Here is a 21,277-nt window from a genome sequence, read left to right as displayed (position 1 = left end):
GGCACCCAAAGCAGAGAATCCAAGTGCAAAGTGAATCACCTCGTTCCAGAGCCCAGGAGAGCATCCCTTTGGCTCAGAGCAAGCATGTCTGCTGTGTACACTCATCTCCCAGGTGACTGCTCTATCACCTGGGGGGAAGTTGTCATTCAGAGGACAAAGTCTGTGTGAGAAGGGCTCAAGAAACCCTTCCTGCCACCCAGTGATGATCACAGGGGCCTTGACTGTCTACCCATTGTTCTGTGGGTGCTGGGGCTTGTTCTGCACTGTGGCAAGGACCCAGGCTAACTGGGACATCTTAACTCACTTCAGCCCTGAAGGCTGAGCCCAGAAGTTCCAAGTGCTTTGTGGGTGAGTTTGTCAAGTGAGAGAGGAAAAGGAATCCTTCCTGCCCTTGGAGTTTTGTGGGCAATCTCTGGCCCCTGAGCTGTTGGCAGCTACATCATGTAGTGTGAACTTGGGCTGCTTTGCACTGCCCTGGAGCCTGAAGAGGAGCCAGGTGGGTTCCTCTTACTCTCCCTGTCTCCCTTGGATCACAGGCTTTGATTGGAAGCTGAGGAGCCTTGCCTGTGTACAGCTGGTTCAGTGCTGCAGAAACATGCTGGCAGCTCAGCTTTTTCAAAGCAAAACCCTCCTGTGAGTTATTCAAACCATAACTGTAGTCTGGAGGATAGTTTTCTTGTCTGAGTGAACATTAAGAAGATGGGGACAGGCCTTTGTTTGCAGGTGGATGGTTCTCTCCCCTGAGCTGATCCAAAGCCTCCTCTGTGCTGGCAGGCTCAGGGAGCCGCTGGCTCGGACAGGCTGAGCCAGGAAGCTGCTGAGCCTCCAAGCAGGTGCTGTGCAGTTGAGGGAACACTCTGTCAATAGCCAGGAGGACAGTACAATTATATTTTGTCCTCAACTATCGACACAGTGGCTCCTAAATGCCTCCTCTCTCTGTGTTATCTTCACAGGTCACCTTGGTATTCAGATGGTCTGCGACAGAGGAAGCATGAAGGGAGGAGGCTAAGTGCCAGTGGTGGAAGTCACACTCTAAAGGTGATCTGCTGTGACCCAAAATCTTTCTCACATTCTTTGCCTTGCTTCTGATAGAGAGGAAGAAACTCTTCTTCTCCACACAGTGTCTGTAAAGTCCCAGCAAGTTATTTCCCTCCAGAATGTAGTTTTCAGCTCCAGGAAACTTCTTACCTGCTTCCCATGTGGAAGTGGCTGAAGGATCAGTCCCATGGGTGTGCTTGGCTCTGCTGCTGGGATCATGATAATTAGGTTACTGGGTTTGGGCCCATTGCAGACCCATGCAATAACCTCTCTCACTTAGATTTTTCTAATTAGATATTTTTCCTCTGTCTGATTCTCTGAAGTTACTCAGAAGTGTAGAGGCAGAGCATGTGGTTTGTGTGTGCTGCTGGATGTGATCAGTCTCTGTGTTAAATACCACAGTGCCAGCATGTCTTAAGTGGCTCTTTTTTCACACACTCATCTCTGCTGCTGGTAAACCTGTTCCATCCTGCCTTGAGCTGTTTTGGAGGAAGGTTACTGTGATGGGAGTCTAGAAATAGGAATGACTGGTGAGTTTTCCTAATGGATGGGGTCTGCTCTTTCTGCTTTTGTGCCAGGTTGGGCTCTGCAGTGCCTTAGGTCTTATGAGGGAGCGTCTTTCTCCACCAGTGGACAGGCTGTGCTTCTCATCCCCATAACTGCACAACAAATTCTTCCTGAGTGGCATTTAGACCTGAGGATTTCCATGTTTTCAGTGTGCTCCTCTGCTCTTCACATGCACACAGAGCTGTAGGATCACCTCCCACCTTAAGCCACACTCAGGGACTAAGTGGAGGCAGCAGCTAAAAATGAAAAGGCAATCTGTGTAAGTATGGGAGGAGACAGACCTTCAATCAGAATAAATTAGAAGATCTGGGTTATAAAAACAAAAAAATGAGTGAAAAGTAGCAAGAAAACATGCATGGCTAGCAGGGAAGGGCAGTAAGAGGAATATTTGAAGTGAAATGACAAAGTCTGCATCCAAGCAGGTTGCAGACCACCCGCAGCATGTGTGGGAAGCCTTGCCAGGGCTGATTTGGCAAGGACCAGCTCTGGTTTGACCATGGCCAGCAGTGAATATGTACAGGTCCAGCTTCCCTTATTGGGCCTGACTTGAGATTTCCCTCCTCTGATCTAGCAAATGTTTTCCCTAAAGCAAATCCGTGGTTCATCTGAATCCTTGCTGCTTGGCACCATCTTGACCATGGTGTGCACAACTGCTTCTGTCGTGCCAGTTCTATGTGGGCTGCTTCAGTGGCATTTTAGGGCTAATTAATACCTTTTCATTGGTGCCCTGGGTTGCAGGTGCTGTTTGAACTTTCCTCTTCTCCACAAATGACTGTGACAGGCCATGGGCACTGAAGGTGAGCAGGGGAGCTGTACAGGACTGCCTGTACAGGGCAGGGCAGGCTGTGACTGGGGAAAGAAACAGAAATAGAAATTAGAAATAGAAATAGAAATAGAAATAGAAATAGAAATAGAAATAGAAATAGAAATAGAAATAGAAATAGAAACTACAGTCTCTATTTTGCACCTTATGGTCAGATTCTGGGTGTCAGATGGGTCTTTGTCAGATACATTCATCTTTTTTTTATTTAGGTGCAACTCCTGTCACACCCTTTTTTTTTTTTGTGTTAAAAGAGAGGGAGAAGGAATTAATGTCATGTCCTCATCTTACTGCTCATGGTCATCTCTGGTTTGGTTAGTGCATGGCAGCATTTGCCCCTTGCAAAGTGTGGGGAACAGCAAACTACACCTCCCTTGTGTTTCTGCAGCAATGGGCTGTAGCTGACCCTTGTGCCAGGCTGTTGGTAGGGGAATCCTATCAGGTAGGACAGGCATTAGAGGTTTTCCAGTGTTATTTACCAGGAACATCCACTCAGAACCATGGGGAAGGCAGCACAGGAGGGAAGGGGTCATGCTGCTGTTTAATGAGTGTCTGCGGTGCTCAGTAAGTCACTGATTATTGCCCCTTGCTTAGGTCCCAGTCAAGACTTCTCTTTCCCATTGCAAGAATTTCCATCTTCACTGAGCATGTGAATTGTTGGTTTTCAGACTTCATTTACTTGGGTTCTGCCACTGGCACCAAATGCCATTTTTGACATCCAAAACTGGCTGTGAACTCCCTGCTCCTGTAGCTGTCCCAGGCAGGAGCTGAGCACTGCTGCCCCCTCCCATGTGAACAAACCAGAGCCGTGTCCTTGTGCAGCTCTGTCTTTCCCCACTCCCAGCCCTTCCTGTGCATGTCCCACTGTACCAAGTCCTGCCTCCAGAAACTTTCCAGCCTGTGCCAGACATCCAGCTGACCTGCTGCCCTTGGGGAGGTGCCTTTTGTCCACACCACAGAAGGTCCTGTGTGTGTGAGCAGTGTCAGTGGCTGCCAGCAGGAACAGCAGCAGCACATGTGGAGATCCAGCCACACGTAAGGATGGTGTGAAATAAACAAGATCCTGAGGACTGAGGCACCCATGCTGTATATATTCTGAGGAAGGAATTTTTTGCGGTGGTTTTGTGGGTCAGCTCTTGCCGTGCCCTGCAGTGCTTGTTTGCAGCTGCAGCATCCTGGATGCACTCCAGAAGTGCATCTTCAAGTTTATCTTGTTCCAAAAAGAATGTATTTAATGAACTTCAGTGTGACTAAAAGCACAGCAACTGCAGAGGACCAGGCATGTCTCCAAAAGCAGCTCCTGAGCTGCCCTGCAGCACTGATGGGGATGTGCCCTCCTTGCCTGGCCCAGCCCTGCTGCTCCTGTCACAGACACTGTCTGGAGACCTCAGCTTCACCCCCTTTGGGGAAAATCCACAGGTCTCTAGCAGCAGCAGTATCAGTTTAGAAATTTTATGATCAGCTAAAATACTGGGCACTTCCCCTATAATATTGGAGGGGATGAGAAATACACAGTATCAGTATAGTATTTATATACATTTCATGTAGACAGCTTTCCAAGGGTAATCATCATCACAGAATCCTTGTAAGTATTCTGTATCTCATAAAGTATTTCTGTATTTCTATTTGATGTCTTTCACTAAAGCTCTGGAATAAAGTAAATAAAAATAGTTGCTAATAATTGCACATGGCACAAATTATCACATTGTGAGGACAGGTTGCCCTGAAGAAATACATTTGAAAAGCTTTAAGAAAGAGGTGTAAGTCTCAAGATCTGAAAACCAAAAGCCTTTGCAACAACAGACAAAGGAACTGCTCTATTTAGTTCATGAAGGTTAATTTTAAAAGCATTCCCATCCCAAGATCTATAAATGATTAAATGTTGAGACACTAGACATGAGACAGAAAACACTGAACTTAAAGCTGCACAAACTCAGGCAATGGGTAAGGCAGACTTCAGCTGTGACAGGACTTAATCATTAGAGCAGTTTACTGTGCATTATAGAGGATTTTATATGCATGAAATCTGTATCTTCCCTGGAACCACTGTGCTCATTACAGGACTTGCTGGTGGAGGTTTCTGGCCTGGTACTGAAGGAAGTTGGACTTTACCATCCAAGCAATACTTTCTGAACATCATATCCATGAATCTTTGCACATGAGATTCTTACTGTTACATCCTTATTAGCAGTTATTGAGGTGGCTTTTTCTGATGGCTTCCTTGTCATTAGCTGTGAGGCTATTCCTAATCTGGTCACCCTTCCAGGACATGCTAAGCACTCAGCCATTTTAGGAACCCTTTGAAAATGGAACATTTAAGAGTTAGGCTGTCATGGGGACTCAGGCACCAAACCATTATTTCAGATTACACAGTTCAAAATGTTTATCTGCAAAAGTCCTCTGCTAACAGCACAGAAGTGTGGCCTCCATAGGTACCTCAGTCCTCCCTCATAAATCCCTTCCCTGCCTATGGGCAGTTGCCCAGCTCAGGGTGATTCTTCCAGGATGTGAGGATGAGCCTTGTCCAGGGCCAGTGTTCACCTCCAGCTGGGGTGCAGCACCTTGGCCCCAAACTGTGACACTGAAACATCACCCATGAGCAGCCACCATGCTGCCCACAGGTAGGGGTTTATCCTACATGCTCAGAATGAAATTGAAACCATGATCCCTGAAAGTAAACCATCTTCACATCTCAAGCCCAGCAAAATCCCTTGCTCTAGTGGCCTTCTGTTAATTGCCATATTAGCTTGTGGCCTTCTCTGAGAAGCAACAAGAAATGTGACTCTCTGAGTGAGATTTTGTCCAGTTTTACCACTAACAATGAAAACATTCTGTGGCAAGAGGCAGTTTAAGACCTCTGCTCCAGTCTAACTCACTTGTATTTTTATTTCTGTACATTGCCATGGCCTTGTCAGATCCCAGAGCTGAGCTGGGGAAGGATGGAAAGGGAGAGCTGTGCTGGGATGGCATCACTTGAGTGGGATAAGGTCCCTTGTCACAGCTGTTCACCAGGGAAAGCGCAGATTGGTCACTGATGTATAATAAAGTACTCCCTGCACTTCTCCTTACAATGCAGCATTGGTTTTCACACCCTAACCTTTTTTCTTTTTTTTTTTTTTTCTGGCTTTGCTTTGGTTTCCAGGGGGTTTTGTTGCCTTTTTTTTATGGTCTACTAAACATTTCTATTCAAGGGTTACCACCTTTCATTTCAGTTGGGAATATGACTGGCATGGCTCCTCCTTCCTTTTAGCTCCAGCCTCCTTGGGAAGACCTACTAAAACATTTTGGCTCTTCTTCAGTTCTTATCACTTGTCTGTTTTGGGATAGTTTCTACGTGTGGATGCATCTTGTTCTGTTCCCCATTTCTAGGGAATGAGCTCTGTCTGCATCAGGAGTGTGTAAATCCCTGGCAGTGCTGTTCATCCAGCCTGGGGCCTTTTAAAGCTTACAGAAAAATCAAACATGTCCACTTAGCTAAATGTATTCTTTTTCACTTCTAGGTCCTCCTATAGAGCCCCTGGAGCCAACCAGGCCTTTACCAACTCTTCCTGTTCGCAGAATTCACTCCACTTCGGAAAGAAAACACGAGAGACAGCCACGACCTCCCAGTCCTCCTCTGGGTGATAGGCCAGCTCTCCCTGGCTCCAAACCAAACATCTGTGATGGCAACTTTAACACTGTGGCTCTCTTTAGAGGAGAAATGTTTGTTTTCAAGGTACTAAGAATTCCCACTTACCCATGAGTCTTCCCTTCATTTTATTGCTGAAAAAGATTAATAGAAGTATTTGGTAGTGAGATCTGAAATGTCTGTAAAAAAAGGCTCCCTTCCTCTAAGGGTGATGACTGAGCAATATTGGAAGGAAGTGTGAGCAGACTGGCTCTGTAATATTTGGAAACAGTGCCTGATGGGATTTACAAAATGCCCAGGCATCCTGTGCTCCAAAATGTGAACTGGGTGCATTGGCAGAGAATTCAGATGCCACCAAGACTGAGAGGAGCCACCTGTAAAGCCAGGAAGCAATACCAGGACCATGGGTAACCACAGAATCCTAGAGTGGGTTGGGTTGGGTTGGGAGGGACATTATAGACCACCTTGTTCCACCCCTTGGCATGGACATTCCACTAGACCAAGCCCCATCCAAGCTGGCCTGAAACACTTCCAGGGATGGGGCAGCCAGAGCTTCTCTGGGAACAAGCCTTATTGTCTCAGAGGTGACATGCATGGAACTCATGGGGCTTTGGGATCACTCAGCCTACCTGGGGAGTTTGAGTCAACCTTTCCTGTAAACTGCAGCCCTTTGCTCAATAACCCATTAGAGTACCTTCAATAGGGACAGCCATCATCCCATTCCCAAAATACCAGTAGCTTTCACTCTGCCCAATGGATGTGAAGTGTGGAAAGGGACATACTGAAGGTTATTAAATGGACCACATCAGTTGCAGAAGATTCCTGAAATGAAACTAGTTGAAGGTTGGGATGGTGTCTGGGAGAAGTCTCAGCTCCTGTCCTGCTCATGCTCATCCCTGAGCATCCACTGCAGCTTTAGCTAATGATCGAATATCTAAAGGGATATTTCATAACTCCTTTGTACCTTTGAACCCTGTGTGTTTCACACAGTCACCAGGTGATGTTCACGCTGTCTCACTCTCCTGGGCTTCAGGAGCTGAGCTTCAGCTTAACCAGGACAAGCGTGACACCTCAGACAAGACATGGAGAAGGCACAATGCTTACAGCTGTGGACTCACTTCCCCCCTGGCCCTTTTTCCTCTCCTTCTTTACACCCTTTTTCACAGCACCATCAATCAGCATCTCCCCCTTTGTGCTGCCATCTTCCCCCCACAGCGCTTCCCACACTGGAGACAGTGTTGGGCTGGGTTGGAGCTGTCACCTGAAGCAGGACTTTTGTCTGTAATGGTTGTGGGGCCTAGGCAAGGATTGGCAGTGCTGGATGCTGGACCCAGCCAGCTCTGACTACAGGACAAAAATACTCAGTCTCAAGAGGCTTCTGGTTTCCTCAGGATCGCTGGTTCTGGCGTCTGCGCAACAACCGGGTGCAGGAGGGTTATCCCATGCAGATTGAGCAGTTCTGGAAGGGCCTCCCTGCAAAGATCGACGCAGCCTATGAGCGCTCTGATGGCAAATTCGTTTTCTTCAAAGGTACAGTACAGTTCAGTACAAGCCAACCACTCCTGCCTCACCTCAGGCTGCTTTTATGGCATGAAAATGCTGGAAACAGGTACGCTGCACCCTTGTCCTTTTCCAAGGGAGCACTTCAAGCAGACACTGATCCTTAAAATACAGTTCAGTGTGGGCTGGCCTTGCCAGGACAATCTCTGCATAGAGTTAATGTCAATTAGGGGAAGTTGGCTTTCATGTGATAACAAGAAACAGCTCCTATTGCCCAGGGAGTGTCAGTCCCCTGCTTATCTCCTTGAACAACTTTTGCCAGGGCATTGAGGCCTCTCTGGGTGCAGGGCACTCCCAAATGTCATTTCTAGACAATTGTCCCCTAAAGAGACAAAATTATCAACCTTGTGCTGGGCCCACTTCAGCTCCTTGTATGGTGACAGTGCCTGAACAGGATCCTCTAACTTGAGAGCAAGTTGTGAGCAGGAAGAGTGGCTGGAAAGCATGGCAGGTATAAACCACAGGACCTGGGCTTCTGGATTTGTGTCTGCAGCTTCAGTACCTCAGTTTTCTAAACTGTTCTAAAACTTGAGAGGCTCAGGGAAAGGCAACAGGAATGTCTGAAAAGCTTGGGCTGATCAACACCTCAGCCTGAGCAAAGGATGGCAGACAGGGGATGAGACAAGTCTTTGAAATCATGAGAAGGTGAATGGGAAAGAGCTGTCCAACAGCTCTCCCAAAATAAGAGCTGAGGAGCAGCAGATGAAATAAGGTTTCAGATTCAAAATGAAGTGGAGGAGCAGCTTTTTCACAGATTACAGTTAAGCCTGGAAACCCTCAACATGCTGCGGTTCACTGCTGTTGGTTTAAGTTCATATTGATCCAACTCCTAACAGACCAATCTATTTGTTGTTTGTGTCCCCACTCACCTCTAGGAGATAAGTACTGGGTTTTTAAGGAAGTGACAGCAGAGCCAGGCTACCCTCACAGCCTGGTGGAGCTGGGGAGCTGCCTGCCCCGGGAGGGCATCGACACCGCGCTGCGCTGGGAGCCCGTGGGCAAAACCTACTTCTTCAAAGGGGACAGGTACTGGAGGTACAACGAGGACAAGAGAGCAACGGACCCAGGATACCCAAAGCCCATCACCGTGTGGAGAGGAATCCCTCAGGCTCCTCAGGGGGCTTTCATCAGCAAGGAAGGCTGTATGTGTCTGCAGTCATTACACCTGTTAGATTGGGAAGAGCTGGTCTGTGCTGGGAGCTGGGTGGTTGGATGTGGAGTGCTTTCGGTATTTTCTGATCCAAGAATCAAGTCTCAGAAGCCCTGGGATCACCTGGGCTTTTTGAGCAGCAGCAGTCTTAGATCCTTCCTGACCCTCATCCCAACCCACACACCTCCTCAGCTGCTAAACCACATTGTGACAATCCAGCTCTGTGGGAATGGGACATTTTCTGCTGCAAGAGACCCTACCCAGTTTTTTCTGGGCCCAGGTTCTGAGGATGCTGTAACTGGATGCTGGAATTTACATTTCCTCCTAATTTACCTGTAGTGAGCTCTGGCTCTCTGCTAAAGGCTCCAACCTGTCTGATGTCAGCAGTTAGCCTCGAAGTTGTGCTCTGAGTAGGGGCTTGGGGCTCCAGAGGCTCCTTCTGACATGTTTCTTCCTCTGAATTGGAGATTTCTTCCTCCAGTTAGGGAAAGAGCCAGCAGAAGGGGCTTGTGCCATTGAGGCTGTGTTCAAATCTGGAGCTGTGGTGTGAGAGGAGGGCTGTAGGGCTGGGCCAGGCTGGAGGATGGCAGTGAGAGCCAGCCAAGCTCAGGAACAGTGCAGACCAACACTTTCACCACAGATCTCTTCTGTTCTCTTTTTTTCTAATAACTTGAGAGTCATTAGAAAATGGGTCATCTGGGGAGAGGGAGGTGCTTCAAACAACACGTAGCATAAAGCATCACCCTTTTATTAGCAGCAGGACAATGCTGCTCCTTAACACAGGCCAAATCTTTGGGAGTCTGGCAAAAGGACTCATCTTGCTCAGCATTTGCTCCCTCAGGCTGAATGAACAGAAACCTGGTGTTCTTCCAAACACTGTCACACCCAGGCACAAGCTGGCACCCTGCAGATGATGTTAATCACTTGGTAATGATGAGCACATATTTACAGATGCTTTCCTTTAAAGTCAGTAGGGTTTTCTTTTTTAATTCCCAGCTTGTCTTGGCCAAGGAGAATGGCGTTCCATGGGTAATGTTGAACACTCTAGCCAGAGTTACAGCTTCTCCTTTAAATTCCAGCTCCAAAACCACTTTCACTTTCCAATGGCTTGGGAATGCTCTGGATAAATTTGTTTTATTGACTTAGTTAGTGGCCATCTTCAAGTTGTCCAGGTTCCCTTAATGTCCCCCCACAAGCACAGCTCATTAACCAGAAATACTCTTTGTTTTGTCTCCTAGTTTACACCTACTTTTACAAAGGGAAGGAGTACTGGAAGTTTGATAACCAGAGACTGAGTGTGGAGCCAGGCTATCCCAGGTCGATCCTCAAGGACTGGATGGGCTGTAACCAGAAGGATGTTGAGCGGAGCAAGGACCGGCGCCTCCCACATGATGACGTGGATATCATGGTGACAATAAATGACATGCCCAGCACTGTCAATGCCATCGCAGTGGTGATCCCCTGCATCCTGTCTCTGTGTATCCTTGTCCTGGTATACACAATCTTCCAGTTTAAAAACAAAGAGGTGCAGCAAAATGTTGTGTACTACAAAAGACCTGTCCAGGAATGGGTATGACACAGCCTGCTGCACATTTCAACTCATTGAGCTGATGAGGACTATGGACACACACAATAAAGAGGAAAAAATGCATTGAAAAGCCTACCAAACAAAACTACTTCAGTGACCTACAAGTTTTGGACACCCTGGGATGGAAATAAGCAGGAAAACTGGAAAAAATACAGGCAGGCAGCCTTGCAGTGTGGAGCCTCTTTCTTTTGTACTGCTTTGGTCACCTGCCGGTCGCGGTGCCATCCACCGGCTCGCTCTGCCAGCACCAGAGTCTTCAAGACAGGTTTCAACTGATCTGGGAAACTTCCTTCAGTTCCCTGCACCAGTGCTCCCTGTTAAACCCAGCATTCTCCAGTGTAGCTAAACCACCTCTGAACAGAACCATTTTTTTAATAGCTATCTCATGAATGAATTAAGATCATGAAATCTATGAACAAGAACAATTTCAGTGTCATAAGCAGAAGACATTCTGATGCTGAATCATTCTATAAAATCTTCTTAGTTTATTAAAAAATCCAGGGATCTACCTGGATATGATTTTCCAATACCTGCTGGTCAGATGTTTTGTACATTCATAACTAATCAATGTTGCCACTCAGCACAGTGCACAAGGAACCACCGAGCACTCAAAGAGGTACTGGAGTGCGGAGCAGAAGCTCAAGAAGCACCAAACCAGACACCTGGCAACATCAAGCCCTAGGCTGGGACAATCTGAAGATAAAGTAATCGGGTCTTAAAAAAAAAAAAAAAAAAAAAAAATCATGGTTTTTGTTTTAGGAGCCACTCATGAAAGAAATATTTAAATGTCATGTAAGTTGGTTTAAGCTCCTGCCAGCAAGAACCCAGGAACCAATGGTTACCAAAATACCAGGAATGTGTATAGACAGACTACACTCTGCCCGTTAAGACACTGGGAAAAGATGAGTTGTTGTTCTGTGGCATGTGTAACTAGATTGTGGAATTTGTATGTTGGGTTTCAGGAGAATGGAAATGTTTGTTTGGAGTGAGGTCGTCATTATATTTTGCTGAAATAATCAAGGTACAGTAAGAATTAGGCCTGTTTACAAAACTAAATCCAACCCCTGTAGATGTTACAAACATTGTATGCCTTCAGAATTTGGGGGTTTGTTCGCTCACTTCTTCACAGGCAAATATTTGGCAAGGACCAAAGGAAGCATGCCACACGGTAGAATGAGTTTACCACGTTTGACAGAGCCATAAAAGTCAGGTAAAGGCAAGAAAAATACCTTAACTTTCAGCTAGTGACTTTCCACAGGTCTCTTCCTACAACAGTAACTTCTGCTTGTCCCTCTTACAGTTGAGAGTGGTTCAGGACATTGTGCCCTAACCACAAACTTTTGATTTTCATGTTGATGCTGATATTTTTACCATGTTGAATAAGAGTGGAAAAGTCTTTTGCAGTGCAGTGCAACGGTGAAGTCCAGCACTGTACAGAAGTGCCATCCATGTCAGCACAGGAATTGCTTTGCCCGCTCACCATGGGGAACAGGTGATTAACCTAAACCCTCTGCCTATAACTGAATTTTATTGAATGCAGTGGAAGTGCAATGCACAGATTGTCCACTTAGTATAGAAAAAGTACAGCTTTGTAATGTCAGCTCTGAAAAAAAGCCCCAAGGACAACAAACACATTCAAAGTATTCCTAATTACAATGAGGAACAAAGCAGCAGAGAGATCGTTAGCATTCCAGATTGCTAATTAGTACTCAAATATTGCTCTGGTGAAGCAGGATAGACACATAGATTTGTCTGGTGAAGCCCACTAGGACTGCATTAACATGTGGTCTCAAACTGTATTTTGTCCTTCATAACTGATTTCCATAGCCAAGCTGTTTATTGTGTTTAAACATAAACTATTACCAACATATTACAAAGTAAGTGAGAAGCTCGTAGATGCGAAACTTTGAACTGTAGTGACAAAATGTGCTAACGTCTCATGATGAGTGAAGGAGTGCGAAGGACCAAACGAAATCAGAGCTACTGATCAGACACCCCCACGCTACTCCGCGTTGCTCTGTGTACCAGAGGTGTGGTGGGACACACCACGGACGCCACAGCCACACGGCACCTCGGTCTCATCTGTACGCTGCCATCTCGCCGGGACTGCGACAGCCCAAACCTTGGAGCAACTTCCAACAGCCATCATTAAAAAAAAAATATAAAAAAAAAATTTACAACGGAGAGCAATGTCTGGGTTTGTTTGTATTTTGTCCCCCCTGCCCCAAAGGTAGGTTTTTGGCCTGCCCAAGGAATGAGCTGTTCAGGCAGTGCAGTGCCTGGGTGGGCAGGAGGCTGAGCCCTGTGCCTGGGGTGGCTGCAGCAAGGTCAGCTGCTGCCCTGGGCTGCCAAAACCCAGCCCCAGCTGCTGCTCCACAGAGCCACAGAAACACCCTGGGGCCTTTTCTACCTGCCCTGTACTTGGCTCCTGGGACAGGTGTTACATATTGGAGTTTCCAGGGCCTGAGGTATTCCAGGAGGTGTTCAGGGGGTAAGAACAGCCCTCTGCATCCACAGAGGGCTGCAGGGGGGGAAACAGCTTTCCTCCAGCATAATCCCATTATCACTTCTGATAAGATCAGCCCCTGGCCAGTCCTGGGATAACTTGGATCTGGGCACAAACATGTTTTTTTATGTAAGGGAGTTCCCAGCCCTGAGCTCTTTGCTGGAATCCTGTGCTGTGCTACAGGAGCACTAGAAGCACTGGACTCGCTGCCCATCAGCCTGGCCAAAGCTCTCTGTGGGCACGGGCTGTGTTCCAGCTCCTGTCCAGAAATGCAGGACACGTTCCCACAGGGGAGCAGGGACCAGCAGTGCTAATTCAACTCTAATAAGCAAAAGGCTGTTGTGTGTTACTGTGATCCTGTTCTACAGCACGGGGGTTTTGGACAGCCCAGGGACCTTGGAACACCCTGACAAGCTGCCAGCCACACTCACTCTACTGCACTCTATATCCCATTTGGGTTTTTTTTCCAGTTTTTGACTACTTTGAATAATTTCATTACCATTCAGGCTCATTGTCACAGGAAATTTAGATGTTTGCTGGGATACTTGATCACTACATTCACAAAAGCTGGTTCTCCACTAAGATAGATTTATTCCTAACTTTTAACAAGTCATCAAACCTCAAATTCTCCAATCTGTGAGGACTCAGAGGTTTAGAAACCTCTTTAAAGGATCCTGACAAGTTTTTGGCCTGTAAAGCACACACAGCTACACACCTAGACTTTCTCACTGAACCCAGTTATGAGACTTTCATTTTTCTTTCCTGTCACATTCACTCCAGCCTTTTTCATAGTATCACCTATTTGTCCAGCATTCCTTTAGTTCCTGATCATTCCTGCAACCTTTCCTGAGGTCACAAGTTGCCTTCCACTGCCAGATGACAAAGGTGCCAGGTTGCTTTAGCCATGGTATGTAACCCAGACCTTTGTAGCTCACCAATTTCATTTTCAAGACTCCAAAGAACCCATAGGAACACAGCTCTATTGACGTAAAATTTTATTTTATTGACTATTCCTTAACACCTTTTGGCATCATCACCACACATTCTGTGCTGTCCTGGAGATGAAAGCACATGGTCAGTCAAGGGCTGCACTGTGCTTGTTCCCCAGGCTGTCATGCCAAGGGCCTGTCACCTGGAATCCTGTCATTCTGGAACCCTTCACCTGGGCTCCCATTTCACCCTTGCTGTGCTCAGCCTCCTCCTCACCACCCTGCTCCTGCCAGCTCTGGCACTGCAGGACAGGATCTCAGGGCAAGCAATGGGCAGCAGCATGAGAATTTCATCCCTCCTTTCCCCAGCTTCTTTTGGAGTTTGAGACCCAAAAGTTAATGTAGATGAGCACTACCCCAAATTATCTATTTGCAGAAACATTTGGCAACTACTGTGCAACACTTGCATCTCATCTACACATAGTGCTCAGGATAAAGATGCATCATGAATTTACAGCTAAGGCTGCTTTAGGCAGTCTGGGCTTTGTTTTCCTAATTAGCTCCAGATAGTTTGCTTTCTTGACCATTACTGCAGCCAGAGCACGTCTGTTCCAATATGAACCTTCAGTCAGGAACATGCTCTTGCATTGCTCAGAGTTCACCACTACCGGGTGAAATTTGGATGCTTAACCACAATGTGCTTCACTTCACACTCAGCTGCACTGAATTTCCCTTTCAATCCAATCCTCACGCTCCACTAGTCAAAGTAAATCAGTACGGCCAAAATTCCCTGCCCTAATCCACCGAGTTTCCTTAACCAGACAAGAGGGCTTCTCTCATTCCATGGGATCACTCACCCAAGGTCCTGCCAACTGCCTTTTGAAGACACAACAGTACAAGAGATCTTCTCCCTATCCCTGAGGACTCTTAAAGAGCTGCAGAGGTCTTCTGGGACACAACTTGCCATTGAAAACACCACGTTTGTCCTCTATCATGATCCATGTTTCTAAATCCATTCTTTATTAGTTTGTTTTCCTTGTACACAGTCCAGCTCAGAATTCCCACAGACCCACGTTTAAAACAGGTATCACATTTGCTCCACCCAAGAGCTGAGCCCTGTGAGGTGGCCAAAGAGAAGCAGCTTCTCACTCTAAATACTGAGACAGGCTGAGAGGAGAAGACCTGGAGTCAGTGGGCCAAGACAGGTGGTGCTTGGTATCCAAGGCTTGATATCTGATCACAGATGATCATGGCAATCTTTATTTCCAAGTTTAAGTAGTAACCTTTTATCAGCCAAATCTAACAAATAACAAAGCCTTCCCTGAATATCCAGACAGTAAAACAAAAATGGAAATTTACTCTATTTTCTACAAAGCCCCTGGGCTGAAAAGAGCTCTGCCAATATGGCCTCAGGTGATCATTCCCCAAGGGAACTCAGCTGAGAGCACAGCAGCTGTGTGGAGACAAGTGAGAGCTTCCTCTTACCCTCAGGATGGGAAATGGAGGCACTTCTGTGCCTTCAGTGCACCCTCAGTGGGCAAGCAGGAAAGCAACTGAAATGAGATATCACTGAGCAACAGCTGTGTAGAAAGAAATTACAATCTTCTGCCTGAAAGTAGCACCTACAGTTGCTTTCCATCTGGCACAGGCAGAGCTCTTCATAAGGAAGCTCCCAAATCTGTAGCCTCTGACTGACTGACTGCTTAGAACCGTGTTATTTAACCTTTGTCTCCAAGGTTAAAGACAGATAGATAAGGTGGTCCAAATCTATTTGGATTTTTATAAGTTTCCCCGTTGTAGGAGGTGAACTCCTGCAGGACAAATTAAGCCCACAGGCAAGTGAGCCTTTTGGGCCCTCCTGCAGGTGCCTCAGAAGCAGCACAGGTGGCATCAGGTCAAACATTGCTCCAGGGACTCCCACACTGCAGTTGTTAAAAGCCCATGGACTGACACTGAAAAACTCCAGTTTTCATCCAAGCTGATCACTTCAGAATCACCATCCCATGGGAACAGCTGCAAGTCAGGGCAAAAGAGCAGGTGATGACTTTTGAATTATTTTGTGGCAAGTAAACTACTGTATTTTTGGTATTGGACATACAAAGGGATCTTACATGTACCTAGAGCAGAAACACCACTTGAGCAGGAGTGTGGACAGAGAGGACAGCACATGTAGTGCCAAAACAAACTGCTGTGCAGCAGGACACTGGTGCAAGACTTAAGGCAAAATAATCTCTAGTGATCAACATCCAAGAGCCACAAGAGTAAATATTGTGGGAAAATTTGAGGAGCTCAGTTGGCATCACAAAATCAGAAAGCAGAGCTGAAGAACTGAGCAAAGGGATACAGAGCATTCCTTATTTGTATCTTATGCATGTTATTTGTCAGTTTTTGTGGCAACAGTTTACAAAAGATGAAAAAATTTGGGTTTGTAGCCTCTCCCTTGGGCCAGGCCTCCAGAAACACCATCAGAAGGTCTGGATGTCTGTGATCCAAAGTGCAGCTCAACACTTCACTCCTTAGGAGCTTTCTGGGAAGCAGGAACCAACACTGCTCATGTCAGGCTAAAAGACAAAACAGAAAGAAAGTTAAGTTGTGCCAGAGTGCAGAAGGCATTTCAAAATACCAGCTTCAGTCAGTTCTCACCTTCTCATTACAAAGGCACAGAAAAAAATTCCCTTCCTAGGAAAGGACCTTTGAAAAGAGGGAAGCCAGACATTGTGGCTGCTAACAGCCAGACCTCTCAGGCTGGCAAAAGCAAAATGCATATTCAGCCTGGCCCAGGTAACGATTAACGACTCAGAGCAGGCTTTATTCCAGCTCTGATACTCTCAGACACATCAAGACTTTCAACCCAAGCTGTAACAGGGCAAAGAATTCTTTAAAGGGTTCTCCATTGAATGAATTCCTTATGCCATAAACAATTCCCAGACTGTGGCTGAGAACTCAGCAACCAAGTTACAATGCTCAGGTAGTTCAGGAACACAATTTCAACACCACATCAGTGGTCCTCAGGGTTGTAACTCAAGGCCCAAAAACAGTTACCACAGGATAGTAATCTGTGCTTATGCCTAAATGTAAAACCATTTGCTTATGAAAAACATTTGTGTACATTAATGAATGGGGAAGGTCCCATATCATTACCACTCCAGACAGAAAACAACACCTGCCTCACATTTAAAAGTAACTTGGATAAAGCCTTTAACAAAAAAGCTTAAAAAAAAATTCACGTTAGCAGTTTTAAATGTAAGAGGTTTAAGGCAGCAGCAGCTGACAAGTTCCACAGTCTTTCTGGCTCCAGAAATGGTTACAGCAAATATCTGAAATAAGCTGAATAACTACAGTAATCAAAAGTTAAGATGACAAACAAAATCACTGGTATTTTAACTTTTAAAATAATATTTGTTTTAAAAAACCCAATCATGTCATGGTTGAGCACTGAACAGTTAGGGAAGAAAATCTGCCACCTGAAACAGATGTTAGTTCTCAGAAAAAGGATTCTCATTGCAACAAAACATTCCATAACCCAGTGAGTAATTGCTGCCAGTAACCAACAAAAGGGAAGAGGAGTGAAAAAATGATAATTAAAGTGGATAGATCAACTGTAAAATCAGCTGCTTTTATAATACAATCTTGACTGTTTTGATCATGATTCTGCCCAGAGGTGGATCCTCCCTACCTGTCAATCAGGGAATCCCTCATGTTGGTGGCAATGGTGCTTGGCTGAGCCTCGTTGAGCCTGAAGATGCTCTCGATGACAGAGAGCTCGGTGCTGGTGGTGTCCAGCCCACAGAAGGCGCACCAGTCGTTGACCACCATCCCCGCTGCGATCACCTCGCTGCCGCGGTTCACCGTCCCTGCCTGCCAGGACACAGCACCGTGAGCAGGAGCTGGCACAGCTCCTCACACAGCCCTGGCACAGGTCTTTGCTGGGTGGCTCAGCTCACACTGCTGAAGACAGGAACTCTGCCACCAGCAAGGTTCTGAAGGTGTCAGATAAAATGATTAATGATCAGCCTTGACTCTCTGGTGAGAAATTGGTGTGGCTTTCAGTGAAAGAGAATCCAATAAGCAGGAAGGATAACAGCATTCACACATCCAACTGAGTACTTAATCTTTTTAAACACTGGCTTCAGCCAAACCACAAACAGCCTCCCATTCTTTATCTGCACAGTGTACACAATCCCAGCAGAGCAACATTTCAGAAGGCAGCTAAAAGCACTGAGTAGCTCATTCAGACTCAGGAAAGACAGGAAACTTGGTTCAAGTCTTCTCCTCACCTCCCACTCACAATCACTTCACAGAAAAACAGTATATGGGAGCCCCCGAGGTGGAGAAACATTGCAACTGAGTTGGGAGGGAATGGGAGGAGCAAATGCCTTACCACGAGTGGGACCTGCAGCAAAGAAGACAGCTCATCCTGGTCATCAATTGAAGTTTTGGGGTGCACAATTCCTCCCTGGTTACTAAAAACACAGTAACTTCCAACCAGCACCTGGTCTGCTACTGTTTGTCTGAACACCTCCACCTTCAGCACATCTGCCAGGATCTCTTCTGTCTCCTGCAAATGGAATGAGGATAAAACCTTTAGCTAAACAGTATTGTGGAGAGTGGGAAGTCAAGCTATTCCTGCACACAGTCCTCAGCTGGGAGCCTCTCACACTGCACAGCTCATTTCAACCCAGCCATGATAACACACAGCCAAGCTCCATACTCCACATGTTCCCATCTTCCTGTGTCACTATAAACACAACCTCATGCCTTTGCTGAGAAATGCCCAAATCTCTCCTCTCTGCTGGGAGTACATCACTTGTATCAATTCTCAGCAAACCAGTCCTCTTTGCTCCCAATCCACTGGGACAAAATGGTCTTATGCTTCTCATAACTATATCAACTTCCTTCCTCTCCAGGTTTCACTGTGAATTATTTTGATTTTTCTCTCTCTGACCATCTTACTTTACTTTTTACAAACATATAGCACAAAACCTTCTCCCATCCCCTTATTTTTCACTTTGCACTCCTGCCACCAAGTTGCATTTCTTCATCACCTTTAGCACTAGCTGGAAGCAAACACTGTCAGGACACAACACATCTCTCTCAATACTGTTAAGGTACCAGTTCTCAGACATAAAATAGGAGTGACTTTGTCTTCCCTGTCCTTATTTCAAATTCTCATACAAGAACCTTCTGCTTTTCTTCCAGACCCCTGTAATGATGCTATTAGATGTAATGATGTCAGCTATGACATGCTCTGGCTCACTCAGCTGTGGCCTTTAACTCCTTCTGTGGTCCTCACTGCACTCCTCCTTACGCTCCTTATCACACCTGTGCACACTTTAATTCACTCAGTTTTATGCACCCAATGATCACTGAATCACAGAATGGTTTGGTTTGGAGAGACCTTAAAGCTCATCTCATTCCACCCCCTGCCATGGGCAGAAACACCTTTCACCAGACCAGGCTGTTCCAAGCCCCATCCAACCGGGCCTTGGACACTTCCAGGGATGGGGCTTGGAGCTGCTCTGGGCACCCTGTGCCAGGGCCTGCCCACCCTCACAAGGAAGAATTTCTTCCCAATATCCCATCCAGCCCTGCCCTCTGTCAGTGAGGAACTGTTCCCCCTTGTCCTGTCCCATGCTACACAGGACCCCCCACTCCTTCCCTTCTCCAAAGCACATTCACCACAGGTGAGCAGAACGGAAAAATTCCAGCCTCAGTGTGGGCAGCAATTCCCAGCCCCACTCTGAATGTGGAAGCGTCCCAGAGCCCTGTACCCTGTCCAGATCTGGGTGAACCAGAGCCACGTAGTCATTGCAGGTGGTGACATTGCCCAGAGCCGACAGCCGCTCCTCCACGCGCTGGATCCGCACGGAATCCGGGAGGCTGTTGCGGATGTGCTGCAGCTCTTGGTCTGTCGTGCTGCTTGGGACCAGCAGCCCGTGTCTGTTCCCTAAAATGACACAAAGAAATAGAACACAATGAAAAGAACATTTCCACAAGGTGTGTTAGCACTTCCCTCCTGTTCACACATGGCTTGAGCTGCTCCTTCCAAGCCCAGAATTCAGCCCAGGAGATGTAAAAATAACGAGCACCACAGGAAAAGAAAAACCAGGCTGAAGCACCAAATGTGGGTGAATGGCACTACCTTTACTCCCTTCTCTCTTCCAACAAGACTAAAGGAGGCCCGAGGCTCTCAGACTTTACAAGGAACTCTCCGTGCAGGTGCCATTTGCCCTACAAAAGGCCCGGTGCTACTGTTGGTGTGACTGGCAGCACGACGGAATGGTTAAAGGAACAAATAAACAAGAAGCTGGTCTGACATAAGAGGGTCTCACCAGGCACAGACTGGCTTTCCTCTGACTTCCACGTTCGCTAATGCCTCTCCCCACCCGGGCCGGCACTGAGGAGCAGTGGAGCTTCCCTGGCCCCGAGAGCCAACACCCTCCACCCGGGAAAGTCTCCGTTTCCCCGCCCTTCGCAGAATCAGCCAGGCTGGAAAAGACCTTTGAAATCATCCTTCCTCGTCCTCTCACACTCGAGGCATTAAATCAACCCTCAAGGGCGAGCGGCGCTGCCCCACGGGCTCCCCGGCTCGGCTCAGCCCCCGCTGCGGCTCCGGCCGAACCCGCGACCTTTCCCCGTTCCCCCCGAGCCCCCCGGGGCTCCCTCCAGCTCACATACCTACACACATCCTGCCGATGATGCGGCAGCCGGCGATGGAGGCGTGGACCACCGGGATGGTTCCGAAGAGCTCCCCTTCGAACACGCTGCAAGGAGAAAGCGCCGCGTCAGGGCCCGGCGGGGCTGCGGGCCGGGCCGAGCCGGGCCCCCCTCACCTGTAGAAGTTCTCGGAGCCGCCGATGGCCACGAGGCAATAGGCGTTGGTGAGCTTGGCGAAACAGCCCAGCTCGTTGTTGTTCTCGAAGCTGGCGCGGACCGCCATGGCAGGAAGGGGAACGCGAGCGGGGCTGGGAACGGGAATGGAGCCGGGAACGGGAATAAGAAGTGGACCGAGAACGGGAATGAGAACGGAGCTGGGTCCGGGAATGAAGCCAGAACGGGGCCGAGAATGGGAACTGGGGGCGGTCGCGGCCGGGAAGGAGGCTGAAGTGGGAATGTGAAGGGGAACAGGCCGCGGTGGCTCCGCACGCCCCCGCCGGAACCACGAGGCGCCGCCGATTCCGCTTCCGGCGGGGCGCACGCGGGGCAGAGCGGCGCCGGAAGCGCTTGTTGGGGACAGCGCCCCCAAGCGGCCGGGAAGTGAGAGCAGCCAGGGCGCGCTGCCGTGAGGGGGAGGGGGGCGGGACCCGCCCGGACCCGCTGAGGGACCGAGCGGGGCGGGACCCGCCCGCGACCCGCTGAGGGACCGAGCGGGGCGGGACCCGCCCGGACCCGCTGAGGGACCGAGCGGGGCGGGACCCGCCCGCGACCCGCCGAGGGACCGAGCGGGGCGGGACCCGCCCGCGACCCGCCGAGGGACCGAGCGGGACGGGA

General features: G+C 47.9%; 2 protein-coding genes across 2 annotated transcripts in view; one reads left to right on the top strand and one right to left on the bottom strand.

Moving 5' to 3' along the window:
* MMP24 (matrix metallopeptidase 24) overlaps window positions 1–12,532 on the top strand; it is a 45,732-nt gene extending 33,200 nt beyond the window's left edge. The window contains exons 6-9 of the mRNA XM_058850646.1: window positions 5,926–6,140; window positions 7,445–7,583; window positions 8,489–8,755; window positions 10,002–12,532. Coding sequence (XP_058706629.1) covers window positions 5,926–6,140; window positions 7,445–7,583; window positions 8,489–8,755; window positions 10,002–10,339 — 959 coding nt within the window. The 3' untranslated portion in view covers window positions 10,340–12,532. The remainder of the gene's footprint in view (window positions 1–5,925; window positions 6,141–7,444; window positions 7,584–8,488; window positions 8,756–10,001) is intronic.
* A 2,251-nt stretch (window positions 12,533–14,783) lies between these two features.
* On the bottom strand, window positions 14,784–20,971 carry EIF6 (eukaryotic translation initiation factor 6). The gene is made up of 6 exons (XM_058850645.1): window positions 20,620–20,971; window positions 20,465–20,550; window positions 19,558–19,733; window positions 18,168–18,344; window positions 17,463–17,644; window positions 14,784–16,347 (listed from the first exon to the last, which is right to left on the bottom strand). Exons 1-6 carry the CDS (start codon window positions 20,724–20,726, stop codon window positions 16,338–16,340), a joined length of 738 nt encoding a protein of 245 aa, XP_058706628.1. The 5' UTR covers window positions 20,727–20,971; the 3' UTR covers window positions 14,784–16,337.
* Window positions 20,972–21,277: the final 306 nt, after the last annotated feature.

The sequence above is a fragment of the Poecile atricapillus genome, chromosome 15, assembly GCF_030490865.1.
Source record: "Poecile atricapillus isolate bPoeAtr1 chromosome 15, bPoeAtr1.hap1, whole genome shotgun sequence".
NCBI lineage: Eukaryota > Metazoa > Chordata > Aves > Passeriformes > Paridae > Poecile > Poecile atricapillus.
This window is presented reverse-complemented; position numbering and strand designations above follow the sequence as displayed.